This window comes from Tamandua tetradactyla, chromosome X, assembly GCF_023851605.1.
Source record: "Tamandua tetradactyla isolate mTamTet1 chromosome X, mTamTet1.pri, whole genome shotgun sequence".
NCBI classification, from domain to species: Eukaryota; Metazoa; Chordata; class Mammalia; order Pilosa; family Myrmecophagidae; genus Tamandua; species Tamandua tetradactyla.
The window spans coordinates 22,462,567-22,482,129 of NC_135353.1; the positions used below are offsets into that span (position 1 = coordinate 22,462,567).

Genomic DNA, 19,563 nt, shown 5'->3' on the forward strand with positions numbered 1-19,563 from the left:
ACCATATAAATATATTCATTCATTCAATCAGCATTTTTGAGCATCTACTGTGTACCAGGCACTCTGCTGGGAACACAGCACTAAAAAAGACAGATAAGATCCCTACTATAGGGATCTTACATTCTGGCAGGGAAGTTAGATCAAGTAATATCAGTAAATTGTGATAAGTATTATGACAGGAACAGAAGGGGCAGCTTTGAAATGTTTAGCAGGGTGATCTAAGCTGATTATTTGGTTGTACTGTGTTGAGAAAGATTCTGAACTTTAGCAGGAAAGAACTGTAATTGATTGGCACTGTCTCCCATGTGGTGGTATGAATGCCATGTATTTGCCAATATAGGTCGATGCTCTCAAAATCGGCCTTGTGATAAATTTCCCAGTAATCTGACTATTTCAACTGGTTCTGAAAATGTTTGAGGGTAATGAGGATTGCTTGCTGTTTTTATTTTTAGTGCAAGGTATTCTTTGGGAAAGCATCCACCTTCCAGGCTGTGTAGACAGTAGACAAAGTGCTCTTTTATTCTCAAACATTCTGTTTTCAAGTGTGTTTTACCCGCTTGTATGACTGTCTTTGCTAAGGGGACTGCAGCTGGATTGTGTATTGGAACCAGGTCCAGAAAAAGAATTGCTAAAGAATGCAAGTAAACAGGATGTCAGATGTTATCCTTAGCTTATTTCCCTAAACATAGCTTTTTGGCTGCAATGTAAAATGTCATTCTTCTAGCTTCTGCTTATACACAAGAATGGCTGACAGCAGGCACAATCTTCATTCATTTGGCACGTTGTGCCATGCAACTCAACGTCTTTTGTAAAGAATGAGCATGATACACCATCTCTGAGAGACAGTTATGAGGAAGCCCAGCCATTTCTTGGAAGTATTTTCTCAGCCTACCTTCTTTGAGCCCTGTTGTTCCAGCACAGCTCCCCATGAGGCTCAGATCTGTCTGACCTAAGAGCCAGTTGGCATCCTCTTCCTGACAGAAGCCAGATTTTCACTGGGACTAGACTATTTATTGACAGCCTTTTCCCAGACTGGACCATAAGTGTCTCATTTCCAAGGTCCCCTGAAGTGCTGTTTCACCTCTATTTTCCAAAAGCACTTGCTCTCTTCTCTCTCCTCCCTCCCCAGCATCCTCCTACTTCCTTCCCTTACAGCTTCTTGCATTGTGTGTGTGTGTGTGTGTGTGTGCGCGCGCGCGTGTGCATGTGTATGCCTGTGTGGTGTTCTTTTTTTTTTATCCTAGTGAATTTGTTTTGAAGGTTTTGAAAAAGAAAACCAGTGGTGTCCATTCTGTCTGCATCTTTAAATGTGGTCTCTGTGATTTTAAAAGTCCAAATTTTGAGTGGGTTCCACTGTTGTCTAAGAAAAGTTGTTTTAAAACTTTGCTCTGCAAGCCCCAACAGAGAACTCATAAAAAGGAAGACAACAGCAGATGCAATCGCGGATGTGGCTTAGTCCTTGCAGCTGCCCCAGAGAGCTGTTCGGAGTGTACAGTCCTCAGTAATGAATCCAGAAGAGCGAATCGTGACATGGCTTATATCTTTGGGAGTTTTAGATTCTCCCAAAAAGACCATCTGTGATCCGGAGGAGTTCTTGAAGTCCTCGCTGAAAAATGGGGTAGTTCTGTGCAAACTGATCAACAGACTTATTCCTGGCTCAGCGGAAAAGGTAAGGTAAATTTGTAGTATCTTTGGGATTGCCTAGTACCAGAGAGCAGTAATAATGAAGCCCTTGGAATTTTCTATTGTCCAGGTCATGAGAATCTCCTACTTCATTATCTTTCTAAGCGTTAGATATTCTTTCTTACTGTTTTTGAAGTTAGAAAAAGTCAGAAAATGAAATTTTATCTTTTAGTAATTAGAACCCAAGTATCAGTGTGGTAAAATCCTATTATACCACTGGCAACAGAAGACAAAGGAGAATACTCATATCACAAACTGATTCTGCTATAAAGATGCATGTTTGGAATGTGGGGTGCATATATGCCTCTGGAATAATGAGATGATTTATAACAAATATCGATGGTGTTTGCTGACAGTTTGACTATGATCAATGTAGATTTCCTTTACAAAAAAAAAGATGAACTATCCATCAAGGGAGAGATGATTTTGTAAGGAAGAGAAAGAATCCAAAATATCACTTAAGGTTTGTAAAAACAAGAGAAATCAAATATATGTTTCAAATGCAACATGCATTCAAAGTGAAACTAAACTTACCCTCTTTTAAAACTCCAAGATTTTAAATGTTGGAAACTCATGATCATGAGCGTGGATGATTTCTAAAGTAGGCACCTTAAGTAAGTTTAAAGGTGAAGTCCTATGATTATTTTCTGAACGCTAGCAAGGAATGTGACTGAGTATAGCTCTTCTGCCTTATGAACCAGTTTGCATTTTTAGTGAGCTAATAGAGCTACTTATCATTTCTTAAACATGAGAAACAATGATAAAGTGGTGATTAAATGTGGAGAAATGTGATAAAATGTCAAGAGCAGCATAGGGGAAAATGTAACTTTAATAAATCATCATGAGGAGCAGGGAGGGAGGAATCGGGTATTGCCTCCTTGTTTGAAAGCAAGACCAAACTTCAAAAAATGGTTGTGGTCTCTCTGATTTGCTATCATCACACTCTGGCAGAAGGCATGAGAAAAAATTTTTAAGTAGAGATGGCTTGGGACTAAAGGTTTGGTGACATTTGAAACATAAACTGACCGTTTAGATTTTTGCATCACTTCCGTCAGTGGTTATTTCTCTTCCTGGTTTGACAGCAGCATTGTCCCCTGCCTTAAAAAGCCTACCTTATCTAGTTATCAACGAATGATGAATATGGTCTGCTTGGCATGGGATGACAGTCTCCAAGTGACATTTGATTATGTTTCTCTAGTATTGTCTGGAGCCCCAAAATGAAGCAGACTGTACCAACAATATTAATGACTTCCTGAAAGGATGTGCAACACTTCACGTGGAGGTAAGCCTAGCCAGGTTGCCTGGCTTCTTGTCGTCATTTTTCACTCTGCTGACAGATCGCCTTGGAGTAAAAGTACTTGGTTTGTTTTCACTGTCAGTGGCCACTGAGTTAAACAGAGGTAGCATTTTATGGGAAACCACAACTGAGGTCGGTGGTTGTCCCCAGTAGTGGATTGCTAGCCTGTTTTCTCCAGAAGCAAGTTCTAAAGAAATAATAAGTACTCAGAAAATGATTTCTCTTAAATACAGCACCCAAGCACTGAGAGCAGTCTTACAGCGACAGAGCTTGAGTGAGTACGCTTCTTTACTATGGGGAGCCAAAAGTGGACGCTTGGCTGGAGAAGGTCACTGCTAATCCCCCATTGTCATTTTTTTTCCCATTAGCACTCTGAAAGAGAGGCCTTGAAATGCTAGGAGAAACTGTCCCTGAGGTAGAAATTGTATATTAAATTAGAGTGCACTATTTGTGTTATATATAAAATTAAATAATGTTGCACTATATATATTATATATATATTTTATTATATGTTTAGGGAGTGTTGCTGAGAGCTGATACCTTCACCACTGTGTCAAGTTATTTAACTTGTCTTTGCCTTAGTGTTTTAATCAGTAAAATAGAGACATCAATAATATCTATTTTAAGGATCAAATGAGATACTGCGAAATAATTTAGGACTAAGAGCTCCAACCTCATAAGGGCTCTGAGATAATGTATGCAGAGTGCTCAGCACGGGGCCGGGGAAGTTAGAAGTGCTCTGCATGAGTGGACAAGTTCTAGTAGTAGTACTTGTGGGAAAGCAACATTTGGAATGGTTCAGAGCATGGTCTCTGGAGCCAGACTGCTTGGGTTCAAATCTCAGTCCTCTCTCACCAGTAGTTTTCTGACCTTGGGCACATTACTTAACCTTTCTATGCCTAGAAAATGGGAATATTAGTGGTACCTATGTTGTAAGATTTGGGTGAGTTTCAATAAATTCATACATACATATATAAAGCCCTTGGAAGAGCACCTTGCATGTAGCTTGTATTCTCCAACACGCAGCTATTATTGTTATCATTAGCAGTAATAGCTTTGTCCCAGATAAAGTTTGCTTCCTTCACAATTTTTATAGTTACTGCCATCATCACGATACACTTTTCTCCGAATATTTTATTCCAGGTTTCCCAATTGCCCAATTGGAGCTGTGTGGTTTTCAGGTAGATGTGGCTTGAGACCACTTAAAAACCTATAGAATGATTTCTACTGTGGAACAGATCATGATGTTTTCTTTTTCATTTTTCAAATAAAAGATGAAGAAGTACCCAATGGTTTCTGGACTCAGAAGCTGTCAGAAGGTATTCTGAGCTTCTTTGCAATTCTAAGAATGCTTGATGATATAGAAACCCTTCCTGTGTCTGGCATTATTGGGGAATGAGTTGTTCTACCAAAGTGGATTTTCCGGCTAATTAATGCTTACCCTTTTAAGCACCAATACTTAAAATCCTTTTAGCTTCTTTGGATGGAAATCTTTCTAAAAAGTATATCATAATTTTCCTTCTTCTTAAATGAAAGGCATTGGGCATATTTTGACCTCTCTTTGATGATTCAGGCTGACCTTTATGAGCATTGTAATAAAGCAGAGTCTGATGTCATGTTCAGACACACAAGATTTGTAGTGCGAAGGACCTGGGTTAGCCTCTTGGAAAAGTTACTTCATCTCTCTATGCTCCAGTTTCTGCCTCTGTAAAATGAGCACATTAATAATATCTACTGTATTTCTTTTTAAGGATGAGATGAGATAATGTAATTTACTAATCTCATTGCACTTACCTGATTGCACGGAAAATATGCACAATAGCTGGCCGCTATTACTGGGCGGTGTTCTTTGCACTGGTGTGTGCAAAATTACGCTTTTAAGGGATGCATAAGAAGCACATCAAAACACTGAGAGAACCCTGAGAGACATAATGATAAAATCAATACCACAACAATGTGAATGTAATTAACATCACTGAACTGTACGATTAAAAGTAGATTAAACAGGAAATTTAGGTTGTATTCATGTTATCAGAAAAAAAGTTTTTAAAGTTATCCATAGGCGTGTACAACACAAAGAAGGAATCCTAATGTAAACTATAGACTATAATTAATATAATTATAGTAATATTGTTTCAACAATTGTAACATACTACATTAATGCAAAATGTTAATAATGGGGAAAACTCTGTGCATGTGTGTGTGTGTGTGTGTGTGTGTGTGTGTGTGTATGGGAACTCTACCATCTGCGTGTTTTTATTTCTGTAAACCTACTACTACTATAAAATATATGTAAGATCAGTACAAGAGAAATGAGACTGAAAGCTGTGCCAGGGAACATCCAGCAGCCAAGGATGCCGAACATCCACTCCCAGGTAGCTAAGAGAGAGAACTAAACATGAATATTTGCAAAAGTAACTTTAGATATAGTCATTCCAAGCCCAAAATGCCTAGCACAGTGTCTGGCATAGCACATACTTAATGCATTCTGTTGACTATATAAAGTTGTAAAACTACAAAAAGCAAGAAGAGCAGGGCTTGACTAATGCCCAGCACAGGATACTACTGATCTGAAGAAAGAATGACAGCTTGAAATGGTCAGTTTGGGAACGCAGTAAAAATAGAGCCAGAGATACAACACACACTGACCAATAAAGTATTGGAGTGTGGGCTAGTGGTGGCCACATTATAGAGCTGCCACTTTCTGATCATCTGATTGGGTGACCAGTTGACCTCTTTAAATAGCCTTCAACTTCTCAGAAGACTTAGGTGCCTTAGGATCTCTAGAGGATCACATAGCTAGTAATTAGTTGGAGGTAGTCCGCTAAGACATCTGGGAAACAAATGTGCTTTCTGAAGCCCCTCCCCAACCTTAATATGTCCTTGATGCACAAATTTAAAAAAAAATGTTTTTTGAAGTCCAATCCATCTATTTTTTCTTTATTGTTTTCTTTTGGTGTCATATCTAAGAAACCATTGCCTAATCATAGGTCATGAAGATTTACTCCTGTGTTTTCTTTTAAAAGTTTTACAATTGTAGCTCTTACATTTAAGTCTTAGATCAGTTTTGAGTTAATTTCCTGTATGTGGTGTGAGGTAGGGGTTCAAATTCATTCATTTGCATGTGGATATCCAATTGCCCAAGCACCAATTGTTGAAAAGATTATCTCCCTCATTAATTTGACTACTATAGCTTCATAGTAAGTTTTCAAATCAGAAAATGTGAGTCTTCCAATTTTGTTCTTCAGTTGCAAAATCATTTTGTCTGTTCTGGATCACTTGCATGCCCTTATGAATTTTAGGGTCAGTTTGTCCATTTCTGCAAATAAGTGAGCTGGGATTTTGATAAGGATTACCTCAAATCTGTAGATCAATTTGAGGAGTGCCTTAATTTTCTAGGACTGATGTAACAAGGTACCACAAACTGAGTGTCTTAAGACAACAAAAATGTATTATGTCATAGTTCTGGAGCCTAGAATTCCAAAATCAAGGTCTTGGAAGGGCCATGCTCCTTCTGAAATTGGCAGGGAAGAATATGCTCCATGTCTCTCTCCTGGCTTCAGGCAGAGACAGGTAGTCTTTGGCATTCCTTGGGATGTAGAATCACTCAATCTCTGCCACTGTTGTTACATAGCTGTCTTCTCTCTGTGTGTCTGTCAGTGTCTCCTTTCCCCAGTATCAGTCATACTGCATGAAGTGCCAGACTGGTCCTCATTTTAACTTGCATGTAATAACCCTATTTCCGAATAAGGGTACATTATGAGGTACTGAGGATTAGGACATCAGCATATCTTTTGGAGAACACAATTCAAGCCATAGCAGGGAGTGTTGCCATCTTAACAATATTAAGTCTTCTGGTCCATGAATGCAGAATGCTTTTCCACTCATTTATGTCTTCTTTAATTTCTTTCACCAAAGTTTGGCAGTTTTCTGTGTAGAAGTTTTGTATCTCTTTGGTTCAATTTATTTTAAAATATTTTATGTTTTTGTTGCTTTTGGAAATGGAATTTTTTTTTAATTCTATTTTCAGATTGTTCATTGCAAGTGCGTAGAAATACAGTTGATTTTTGTAAATTGATCTTGTATCCCCTAACCTTGCCAAACTTGCTCATTAGTTCTAATAGATTTTTAGTGAATTTCTTATGATTTTCTCTATATAAGATCATGTGATCTGTGAATAGATAAATTTTTACTTCCTACTTTCCAATCTGGATGTGTTTTATTTCATTTTCTTGCCTAATTGCCCTGACTAGAAACTTCAGTACAACGTTGACTAGAAGCAGTGAAAGCAGATATCCTAGTCTTGTTTCTGATCATGGAGGGAGAACAATCAGTCTTTCACCATTAAGTAGGAAGTTAGCTGTGGAGTTTTATAGATTTCCTTTATTAGGTTGAAGAAGTTTCTTTCTATTCTAGTTTGTTGAGCATTTTTGTCATGAAAGGGTGTTAGATTTTGTTAAATGCTTTTTCTGTGTCCACTGAGATGACCATGTGTTTTTTTTTTTTGTCTATTATTATATTGGTTGGTTTTCATATGCTAAATCAATCTTGCCTTCCTGAGATAAATTCCACTTGGTCATGGTGCATATGTGCATAGAGCTTTATGCACATCTGTGATTGTTCTTGAAGCATCTGCCTTTATAGAAATGTCAAATCACCATGTCAAATTTCAATAGATACTGTCAAATTGCTCTACAAAAATGATAAACCAAGTTATGGTTCTGCCAAAAGTATAGAACATGTCTTCTTCCTCATGTCTCTGGCAAAGTTGGATATTATTAATCTTCAATGTTTGCTGAACTGATGGGGAAAGTATCTTTCATTTACTATTTTAATTTACATTTCCATGATACCTAGTAAGTTACATTTCCTTTATTGTGAACCAAATACATCTTTCTTATTTGCTTACATTAAGGAGAATGTAAGGAGGAACTTCAGGCCTCAAGAGAAAACCTTCCAGAATATATGAAAAAATCCTTATGTCTAGGTACAATGTCACTAATGTGACCAGGGAGTCCCTTGACAGCACTAGTTCTAGCATTGGCAATTTTTTTTGTGTGTGCTGCCTTTGAACTTTGTGGAGTAAGGGACACATATGGTTTTCCTGACCTGTTAAGAGTGGCCTGGATGGTACCGCTCCAACTGCATTGTCCTGGCTATAGCCAAATGACTGACTGGTCTGTGAAAACTCTAGTCCTGTGATTTTCCTTCTAGCTAGGCCTTAACCCTGCCTCATCTCCAGTAGGCAGTCCTACTTCCTCCTCGGTCACCGTTGCTATCAACCCATTGCCAGGAACACCTACCATCTTCTATTGTGCTCCTAGATCAAGCCTATTTTGTAAAACTGTGCTTTATTCATGAAGGATTTCATTGAATGTATGTGAGGTTCAGTTAATGCTTCTTTCCCTTTTTTCCTTCCTTCCTTCTTACCTTCCCTACCATCTTTTTTCTTTCTCTCTTCCTTCCTTCCTTCCTTTCTCTCTCTCTCTCCCTCCCTCCCTGTCTTCCTTACTTCCTCAAACCAGCTGGTTGCAGTATGCCTTTTTCTCTGCCCCCACCCCTTCACTGCTTCCTGCCTCCCTGAGTCACTCCATCTGCCTTGTCACTGGAACAGCATGGGTGCTCTCCCCAAAGAAGGTGCCTGTAGGATGGACGACTTGCCATTTCCCAGGGACTGCTCCACAGGGAAGCAGTTCTGAAAATAGAGCAGCTTTACTAATGGTCACGACACAAGATCAAATTTTCCAGAAGAGAACTCCAGCTCTAAGAAAGCAGGACTTCCATGGAGGAGTTAGGCATAAGGCCACACAACTAGCTAACCAGTAGCAGTAATGGGTATCAGCAGACTTTTCATCAAGCCCTGACCCTGCCAGCTATGTGATGTCAGAGTTCCCTTCTCTAGCTCTCAGTTGACTCTGTAGGGAGTAGATAATGTCTAATGGTTGGACATTCTGTGTTTTTAACCAGCCCCTTTTCTATTAGTTTCTGCTCGGCAAAGCTTTTCATATTTAGCTGCTCAACTTGAGCTAGAAGGAAGACTGAATGGGCTTTTGGTAATTTTTTTCTGTTGAGCAAATCAGACATAACTAATGGAAGTTCCAAGAGTTACATTAAATGTCACCCACGACTCTGGCCATCCTAATGTTTTACCACTGCACAGCCTTTCTGTAAACATTAGACTTCAAGTAAGGTTGTAAACACTTCCTATTTATCATGAGTCTCTTTTTTTTCTCCCTCGAGGAGACTATTTGATTTGGGGCCTGTTATCAGAGAGTCCAGAAAGGGCATCTAGGATAGTTCAGGGAAGTGGCGGTATGAGGGCACGGGGGGGGGGGGGGGGGGGGGGGGCGGGGATCGGCGTGTCCCTGGAGAGCACGTCCCTGTTGGAGTATCTTTTGCGGGTTCGGAGTTGGGTCCCAGGGTAGGAGAGGTAGCGGGCCACCAAAGAGGACTAGCTCAGGAGGCCGGGATTCCCGCCCAAGGAGCTCGCACTAGCTCCCAGCAGGGCGCCCACAGCCCTGCGCTCCACGAGGCAGCAGCATGCGCAGTGTGGCCGCCGCCGCTACACCGCGGCTTCTGCCGCTGCCACAGCTACCCTGGCGGTTGCTGCTGCTGCTCTGCCCTGCGCCACTGTCACTTCCAGTTCCTACTTCGGCAATCCAGGTCCGGGTCATTGCTTCTCCGCCGCTGGCCTGGTCCCCCCAGGGCTCCGGCTCCGGGGAGAAGCGGGCCAGTGCGGGCAGCTGAGTGGGGTCGGGAGAAGCCTAAACCACCGGCTTCCCCAGGCAGCAGCTGCGGGCTAGCCGCCAGAGGACCCAGTGGGGCGCGCTCCCCGTAACCCCTAATGGCCCTCGGCTCTGGCAGCAAGTACTTGAGGGCCAGGCAAGAATTTGGCTTCCCTTTAGAATAATAATAGTAATAATAAAGCATTGAAACAAGCAAGCAAACAAACAAACAGAAACATCCCTGGACTGGAGAGGTTGCGGGTACGGCACGGAGTTTGGAGACGGGCGCCCCCTTCTCGCCCGCGTCCAGGAGCAAAGTTGCAGCCGCCCCTCCCAGCCCGAGCGAGCCGAGCCCAGCTCTCCAGTTTCGCCCTGGTGGCTGCCGCGCTCAGGGCAGAGTCCTATAGCTCCGGCTGGGTTGAGCGGTTCCCGCAGCCTTGGCACAGGCTGGCCCGCCCGCTCGCGGGCCCCGTGACTCCGGAGGGCGAGCCGCTTCCAGGAGGCGGCGGCGACGCGGCTGGAGGGAGCGAGCAGCCGGAGGACCGGCGGGCAGCGGCTGAGCCAGGTGACCTGCCTGAGGGCAAGAGGGAAAGGGGAGCGCCTGAGGGTCTGAGGGTGGGTGTCAAAAGGACCGTGTTGGAGAGGAGCCTCCCTTCCCCCACACCTCCGTGGCTCCCAACTGCGGGGTGTCCTTTCTCTGCTAGGGCCTCCTGAGCGCTGAGATCCTCTTGGCCGGAGCCGGGGGGAGGGGGGCAGCGGGACCCGGGACTCAGAGCGAGGAAGCGCCAAACTTAGGGGGGAGTCGCCCAGCTCTGGCCGCAAGGTTTGCTCCTGACCGGCTCGCTTCTATCCCCCTCCCCTGGAACCAGAGCAGGAGTCAAAAGCACTCTTTTGATATTAATTTGATGTCCCTCCCCAACCCCTGGCATCTGTACATTCGGGACTGTTTTCGGCATTGAATACACAGGGATGTCGCAGAAATGGTTTCTGGATGGGGAAGACTTACACTCTACAAGGTGCTCCCCTGTACCCATAGTTAATTCTGAGTTATCATTTCCCAGTCAGTTAGGAACCCAACAGGTATTTGAGCTATTTCTTTTCTAGCTCTGGAGTGGAGAGCCCTCAAATTTATCTCTGTTTCTTCAAAGATCTGAAATTTTTATTTGTGGTTTGTCATTGTTTTTGGATGGAAGGGGTGATTCACATGGTTTTTTCTTTTCCCCTTCTTAATGTCTGGTGGGAGTGAAAATACAGTAAAGGAAAACGTTTTTCTGTGCAACTATGCATAGCTTTGTCAATAAAAGCTTCTCATAACCTCCCAAACCTTACAGAATAGGACAGATTTCGGTTGATGGTATGTAAAATGTTAATAATTTTTAAGGTCCAAACTGCTTTTCTAACTTATATTTTCCTGGAAAGACCACAGTTTGTCCTTGAACTTCCCATCTTAATTTTGACATTGACTGTGGTAAGAGGAGCTCCGATGACATCATTTGCTCTGGCCACAGTTCTGGTGTTCTGTGACCTAGAGCACCTCTCTCTCCAAAACATAAGGCCTGGGTATGCCCTTGTACTTCAGCTGAGGCATTTCCAAGGAATTCTCTTAAGCAAAGTATTATGCTACATGCCAGGCAATGCTGCAGTCCCTTCTTACATAAGTGAGCTTCACGCCGGTGTAATCTCTGGATGTACTTGTAGCAGTTAAAACAAGAGGGTTCTGTCTCAGTCTGGGGTGGGGTGGGGGCGGGGAGCAACAGTGATTTGAGTTTTGCACAAAGTAAAGTTCCAGCTAGTGTTCTCCTCTTGCATTTCCTTAATGCTTAATGTTTTTGAATGCCTTCTACTTATCCTATCTGAAACCCTATCTTATCTAGTGCCCTTGTAAGGGATGTTGGAGAGAATGCATTACTTTCGTTTACAGAGAAACTGAGCAAAGTTTAGTTAACCAAAGGCATGCAGCTAATCAGTAGTAGAATCAAAACTCTACTTGGATCTCCAGGGTTTTGCTGTTTGTTTGCCTTTTATTGTTATTATTACTAGTATTTTACCAAAATAAGACATTTTATACAAAAGTCTTTCATTTGATGCATTTTATGAATGGTATGTCTTCTGAGCTGCTAATTTTTTTTCAATTCTTTATGCCAACTCAGATCTTGGCCTTGTCTTTACTTGCACAGGGCTGGTGCTGTTCTTAGGGTTCAGGACAGGCGCAAAGCTCTCCAAAGGAGGGTCTGTGGTTTGTATTTACCCCCACCTGCTTCCTCTCCATTCATATTCAGGGAGAGCAGGAGTGAGCAGCTAGGGCCTAGGAATGTCTGATATCCATTTGACATCATTAGTCCAAGTATAATATTACTTCAGTCTTTACAAAGAAACTCATTCAGGAGGAGAAATTGGAGAGTGTGAATTTTGTTCATTTACAGCAATCTGCTCATCACTGTACCTAGGAGGAAGAAGAGTTGAGTACCTACCATTTTCCAGGCACTTACTATGTGCTAGATACTGTGCCAGGTGCCTTAAATATGCTATTTTTACTTAATCCTCACAACAATCCTGAGAGGGATGTGCCCGTTATATAGCTGTGGAAACTGAGGCTTGGAAATAATTCAGACAAATGTCAAACACTACTAGTGCAAAGCAGAGCCAGGATGTAATCACTGATAACCTTGTTCTAAAACTCACAGCCTTTGCCAAAGGCTAGCTAGTGATAAATACACGAACACCTAGCCCCATGTTTGTCAGACGTGGCTGTACATTAGAATCATCAGGGATGATTTTAAAAAGTATTTTAAAAATACAAATGTTGAAGCCCCACCCCCAGAGATTCTGGCTTAATTGGTCGGTGGTGGGTGAGTCCCTGGCACCAGTATTTCTCTCTCTCTTTTCTTTTGTTTTTAAATTATTTTTAAATAAACTTTATACTGACCTATAACATATTCAGGAAATTGCGCAAATCCTAAGTGTATAGCTTGATGAATTTTGTAAACTGAACACAGCCATGTAATCAGCATCCAGAAATGCCCCTTCCTGGTTACTACCCCTCACCAAAGAGAACCACTAAACTGACTTCTAAAACCAAAGATCAATTTTTTTGTTGGTGTTTTGGCACTTTATATGAACGGAATCATTCAGAGCAAACTCATTTGTGTAAGATTTCTTTCATTCTGCATAACATTGTTTAACTCACCTGTATTGTGAATACTAGTGGTTTATTCTTTTTAATTGCTGAGTAGTATTCCACTGAATGGCTGTACCACATTTTTTAAAAATCAAGTCCTCTGTTGATGGACATTTGGGTTCTTTCCAGTTGTTGGTTGCTTTGACCATGCCATGTATGCTTTCTGTTGTACATGTACACACATTTCTGTTGGTTTTATACCAAAAGTGGAGCTACTGGTGGGGACAGCTAATTCAATAGGCTGAGCCCTCAATCTTGGGGTTTGCCCCTGTGAAGGTTATTCCTGCAAAGAAATACTGATAATTATACCTAACTGTTACCTCCAAAGAACCTCTTTTGTTGCTCAGATGTGGCCTCTCTCTCTAAGCCAACTTGGCATGTGAACTCACTGCCCTCCCCACTGTATGGAGCATGACTTCCAGGAGTGTAAGTCTCTGGCAATGTGGGACAGAACTCCAGGGATCACGTGGGACCCAGCGTCATGTGATTGAGACAGCCTTCTTGACAAAAAGTGGGAAGAGAGAAATGAGACAAAGTGTCATGGCTGAGAGATTTCAAATAGTCCAGAGGTTATCCTGCAGGTTATTCTTACATATTATATAGATATCCCCTTTTTCATTTATGGTACATTGGAGTGGCTAGAGGGAGGTACCTGAAACTGTAGAGCTGTGTTCCAGTAACCATGTTTCTTGAGATGACTGTATAACTATAAAGCTTTTACAGTGTGACTGTGTGGTTGTGAAAACCTTGTGTCTGATGATCCTTTTATCCAAGATATGGACAGATGAGTAAAAAAATAAGGACAATAAATAAATAAATAATAGGAGGGAAATAAAAGGTAAAAATTGGCTAGATTGGAATACTGTGGGTCAGTGAGAGGGAGGGGTAATAGGTATGGGATGTATGGGTTCTTTTTACTTTATTATTTTTTCTGGAGTGATGCAAATGTTCTAAATATGATCACCATGAAGAATACACAAATATGTGATGATTGTATAATGTGGTTGGACTGTATGTATGTGTGGATATTTCTCAACAAAAATATTTCTAAAAAAAAGTGGAGCTGCTGGGGAATAGGGTATATATATATTCAACTTTGGTTGGTACTGTCTACTAAAATATGTATATTTTAAGCTCCCAAGTGATACTAATGTGCAGCTAGGGGTGGAACCATTATTTCCCTGGCTTATCAAGAACTCAGCGATCTGGCAATCTCAAGTGCTAGCTACCTAGCTGAGAATCATAAAGAAAGAAATAGCCTCCTCCTTTAGCTGCAGCTCTTCTAGACAGTCTTCTCTGCTAGATTGGGCATTTCCTGTCCATTTTGCCATAATCCCTTGTGCCAAGCTATCTTTGTTTTGCCTGCCCAGTTGCGTTATGGTTATCTGTGGACACGATCTGTCTCCCACATGAGACTTGGAATTTCTCAAAGGCAATAACCAGAGCATAGGACACGGCACATAGCAGATGCTCAGGAAATGTTTATTAAATGGATGATCAATTGAATGACTGAATGGTTAGTGAAGAGCTAGGCTGCAAAAGAGACCTCATCACATCTTTGCACTAAGGCTCATGTACTTTATTCTCAGGAGACTGCCTCAGGCCCTCATTCACAACCTAATTATTTTTACTTATTTAAGCATGTTAGAATTATGAGTAATCTGGTTGCTTACCTTCAAACCAATTAGAAGTAGCAAATTAGACTAGATTAGATACGATATGTGGAAGCACTTTTTAACCTGGGAAACAGCATCTAAATAGAGTTGTGTTAAAGGGGAAAGAGAGGGGCTGCTGTAAATTAGACACACTAGCAATGGCAGAGGGAATATTTATCTTTGTATAACCAGGAAGAAATGAAATCCACAGCATGTCGACTGTAAAAAGCAGACCGTTAAACATCTAACCATCTGGGGCTTTTGGTGTGGGGTCAGGCAATCCAACAGGCACAGACTGTGTGGTTTGGTGATTATAATTTGTTACTTTCCCAGCCCTGGCCTGGGTTGGATTGCTTGACAGGAAAACTTTATTTTTCTTGAGAAGTAGCATAATGCAGTGGTTAAGAGCTTAAGTGCTGAAGTTGGACTGACCTGGGTTGGCCACTTATTGGGTATATGCCACTTCCTGGGTGGTAGCGGCAGCTAAATATCACTTATTAAGTATATTTTATTTACGTCCTCGAGTTAAATGAGAGAAAAGATGTCAAGCATTTAGCACAGTGCCTGGCACCTAGTAAACTCTCAATGAACGCTCCTTCTTAATTGGTATGTTGATATAACACAATAGACTGGTGCTCACAAATAACATTGCATTATCAAAACAAGTCACTTAGCTCAGTTATGTTAAGCAGACTCCATTTAAGAAATGAGTAATGCTTTTTAGAAAGATTTCCTTTCGAAAGAGCTAACATTTAAAACAATTTGATGCAGGCAGGAGTAAACTGTGGGCTTTGTGGAATACTGACTTCTCTAAGGGTTCTGAGGTTTTACTCTGTTTACATTGGGAATTTAGATATGGATGAAACTTAAAATAGGAAAAAAAATTCAGCCGTCTTGTCTCTTGGTTCCAGGCTTTATTCGATAAAGACCACTTGTTATTGGAAAACTGTTTTAATAAAATAAAGTCAGTGGTAAAACTCCACATAGTTTCCAATCCTTAACACCCCTCTTCTGAAAGCAAAACACAGTTGAATGTTTGAATGTTTCTGAGAGTTTTAGATGAATTGTGATGGCAGACTTGGCTTCTGTTCTCATGCTTAACAGCAGAAAATAATCCTTTCAGCATTATTAGTATCTTTCGCTCACTAATTGAAGTGTTTATTTTTCTGGACTTGAACTTCTCAGTGCTTCTCATTATAGAAAATAATTTGAATTTAGATTAGAGTATGTGAAATAGGTTCAAAGTATTTATATAACTTTTAAATTTGTTTACATATTTTATTTGGAGGGCTACACAGAGTTTAAATCTCAGTGAAATTGAGATATCATGAAACAGAGATTGGAATTTTGAACTATATAGTTTCAGATACTATGTATGTAATCTTAAGAGTTTTATGGACTGATTATAATAGTTTATGTTCTATCTCCAGCTTATTGTCTTGCTGTTGTTCTCAATTCTTAACATGGCCACTTTTTAACTGCTGAAAGCAATTTATATATGATATGGTTTCCTTTATAACAACTCAGGACTACAAATATGTTTGGAGATCCACTTCTAAAGAGAGCTGAGCTAAGAAACTAGAGAACACAAAGAAACTGAATTCTTCAGCGACTATGAATTATTCAGTTGTTAAGCACAGTAACTTCTTTAACTACCATTTTGTATTCTAATAATAGAAGCAGTTTGGATGGCTTCCTCTTGGAATTGAAAAGTTAGGAAAGCTTTTCACCCTTTTCTAATCTATCATAAATTAGAGGAATGTGAAAGAAAGAGTATTTTCAGTTTCTCATGTTTACCTAGATGAAATAGTTTAATTTTTGTGGCTTTTAAAACAGACATTTTATTTTATAATTAAGATAACTTAAAATTTAAAAATCGACTCCAGAACAAGATGATTACTGTATAATTAAATTAGGCGATTCAATGAATGGTCTTTTATTTTTGGTGGTGATTGATGAAAATATTCTCTCCCCCCCACCCCTGGGAAGTAAATAAAAAACCTGTTGAATTGTACATGGTTTGGAGGAAAAGTAAAAATCAATTGCTTCTATAAAAAAAAAAAAGAAAAAGAAAAAAGCACACACATTATTTACTACCTGAAAAAGAAACATACATCATTTCTGAGTTCTGTGTTGGGTTGAATATATATTGGTACATACCAAAAGGATTGCTTTTTGTTAAAAAAAAATTTGAGAAATTGAGTCTTCCTGAATGGAGATGCAAGTTATTTTATTTCAAATCTAATTCACTCTATTTTTTTTTAAATGTGTGTGTGTTTTTTTATTAGAGCAGTTGTAGGCTTATGGAAAAATCATACAGAAAGTACAGTGTTCTTATATTCACATACTACCCCCCCAAACACCAAACAGTTTTCCCTATTATTAACATTTTGTATTAGTGTGGTACTTTTGTTACAGTTGATGAAACAATATTATTATAATTATACTGTTATCTATAATTCATACTTAGTTCACTGTTTGTATTGTCGAGTTCAATAGTTTCTTAAAAATTTTGTTCTGGAAATATATACATCTCCTAAAATTTCCCATTTTGACCACTTTCAAATATCAAATTCAGTGGTGCTACTTACATTTACAATATTGTGTTACCATCACCATCACCCATTACCAAAACTTTTCCATCACCCCAGACGGAAACTTTGTACCAGTTGAGCAGTAACTCCCCAGTCCCTACCCCCACCTCATCCTCTGGTAGCCTGTAATCTAGTTTTTGTTTTAATATTGATTCTAATCCAGGCTGTTTCTCCAGGCAACAGAGCATAATATAGCTCTTTATTAAAACTACTACTCCATCTCCTAATTTGGCCATACATTATCATTGAGACCACCCCGGAAGATGAGTCTGAGAGGTGATGAGATGTTGCCAGCAGAGCAGAAGGTATGCAGAGCAATTGGTGATGACATTTGGGGTTAATTCCACAAGGAAATGCAGGGTCTGGCCTTTGAATTGCAAATGAAGAAGTGTGAGAGCAATGGCCAATTTCTTAGGCCATTGTTTATGAACTTTTTTAGAGGGAAATCTAGGTCCACTCAGTCCAAAAACTGCTCTTTACCTGCATTTCAACATTGCCATTGGCACCTCCTCTGCTGCCAGATAGCTGTCTGATTAACTTCAGGCTTGTCATACCTTGGGCCTTATCACAGAGGTGTCTGGGTTCAGAGAAGTGGATCATCCAAAACAGCATATAGTCACACATCATTTCTCTTTGACTTTTTTTTTTTAATTTTTTTTTATTAATTAATGGAAAAAAAGAAATTAACCCAACATTTAGAAATCATACCATTCTACATATGCAATCAGTAATTCTTAACATCATCACGTAGATGCATGATCATCGTTTCTTAGTATATTTGCATCGGTTTAGAAGAAGTAGCAACACAACCGAAAAAGATATAGAATGTTAATATAGAGAAAAAAAATAAAAGTAATAATAGTAAGAACAAAGCAAAACAAAACAAAACAAAACAAAAACCTATAGCTCGGATGCAGCTTCATTCAGTGTTTTAACATGATTACTTTACAATTAGGTATTATTGTGCTGTCCATTTTTGAGTTTTTGTATCTAGTCCTGTTGCACAGTCTGTATCCCTTCAGCTTCAATTACCGATTGTCTTACCCTGTTTCTAACTCCTGCTGAACTCTGTTACCAATGACATATTCCAAGTTTATTCTCGAGTGTCGATTCACATCATTGGGACCATACAGTATTTGTCTTTTAGTTTTTGGCTAGACTCACTCAGCATAATGTTCTCTAGGTCCATCCATGTTATTACATGCTTCATAATTTTATCCTGTCTTAAAGCTGCATAATATTCCATCGTATGTATATACCACAGTTTGTTTAGCCACTCGTCTGTTGATGGACATTTTGACTGTTTCCATCTCTTTGCAATTGTAAATAACGCTGCTATAAACATTGGTGTGCAAATGTCCGTTTGAGTTTTTGCCCTTAATTCCTTTGAGTAGATTCCCAGCAATGGTATTGCTGGGTCGTGTGGAGAGCCGCCTCCCGGGTCTGGCCTAGTGGACACGCTGCGGCCTGCTCTAGAGTTCCCCCCGCCCATCGAGTGAGTCAAGATGGCGCCCGCATCCTGTTTCCGCGTATGACGCACGCGCCCACCAACCCTGTCTTCCAATCACCTCTGTATACGTGGCACTAACCTATTGGGTTTGGGCACAGTATATAAGAGGTTACCCGGACAGGGTGGGTGGAGACGACCCACAGGGAGCCGTACCTGACGGCCGCATAGAGGTTGTTCCCCCGCGGGGTATCTTGTCCCGCGTGGAACCTGTAACAGAGAATGCAAGCTTAACTCCAGTAAAGGTCTGTGCTCACAACCGCTGCGTGCCTCGAACCCGTGTTTGTCACTTAAGTTGGTTTGCTTGCGTCTGTCTCTTTCTCCCCTCCTGTTCCCTTCGCCGGCCGGGGATCAGAAGCCGAACGAGACGGCTGCGGACAGGGTCGTATGGCAATTCTATATTCAGCTTTTTGAGGAACGGCCAAACTGCCTTCCACAGTGGTTGCACCATTTGACATTCCCACCAACAGTGAATAAGTGTGCCTCTTTCACCGCATCCTCTCCAGCACTTGTCATTTTCTGTTTTGTCGATAATGGGCATTCTGGTGGGTGTGAGATGATATCTCATTGTGGTTTTGATTTGCATTTCTCTAATGGCCAGGGACATTGAGCATCTCTTCATGTGCCTTTTGGCCATTTGTATTTCCTCCTCTGAGAGGTGTCTATTCAAGTCTTTTTCCCATTTTGTAATTGGGTTGGCTGTCTTTTTGTTGTTGAGTTGAACAATCTCTTTATAAATTCTGGATACTAGACCTTTATCTGACATGTCGTTTCCAAATATTGTTTCCCATTGTGTAGGCTGTCTTTCTACTTTCTTGATGAAGTTCTTTGATGCACAAAAGTGTTTAATTTTGAGGAGTTCCCATTTATTTATTTCCTTCTTCAGTGCTCTTGCTTTAGGTTTAAGGTCCATAAAACCACCTC

At 40.5% G+C, this 19,563-nt stretch overlaps 1 protein-coding gene across 4 annotated transcripts in view; it reads left to right on the forward strand.

Moving 5' to 3' along the window:
* Positions 1-1,169: 1,169 nt before the first annotated feature.
* The window catches only part of ARHGEF6 (Rac/Cdc42 guanine nucleotide exchange factor 6), a 166,260-nt gene continuing 147,866 nt past the window's right edge, over positions 1,170-19,563 (forward strand). For 2 of the 4 annotated variants that reach the window (XM_077145353.1, XM_077145355.1), the window contains exons 1-2: positions 1,171-1,669; positions 2,882-2,965. In XM_077145353.1, coding sequence (XP_077001468.1) covers positions 1,505-1,669; positions 2,882-2,965 — 249 coding nt within the window. In that variant the 5' untranslated portion in view covers positions 1,171-1,504. Of the gene's footprint in view, positions 1,670-2,881; positions 2,966-10,247; positions 10,271-19,563 lie in introns of those variants that run through there. The other 2 variants (XM_077145354.1, XM_077145356.1) reach the window with 2 other exon arrangements.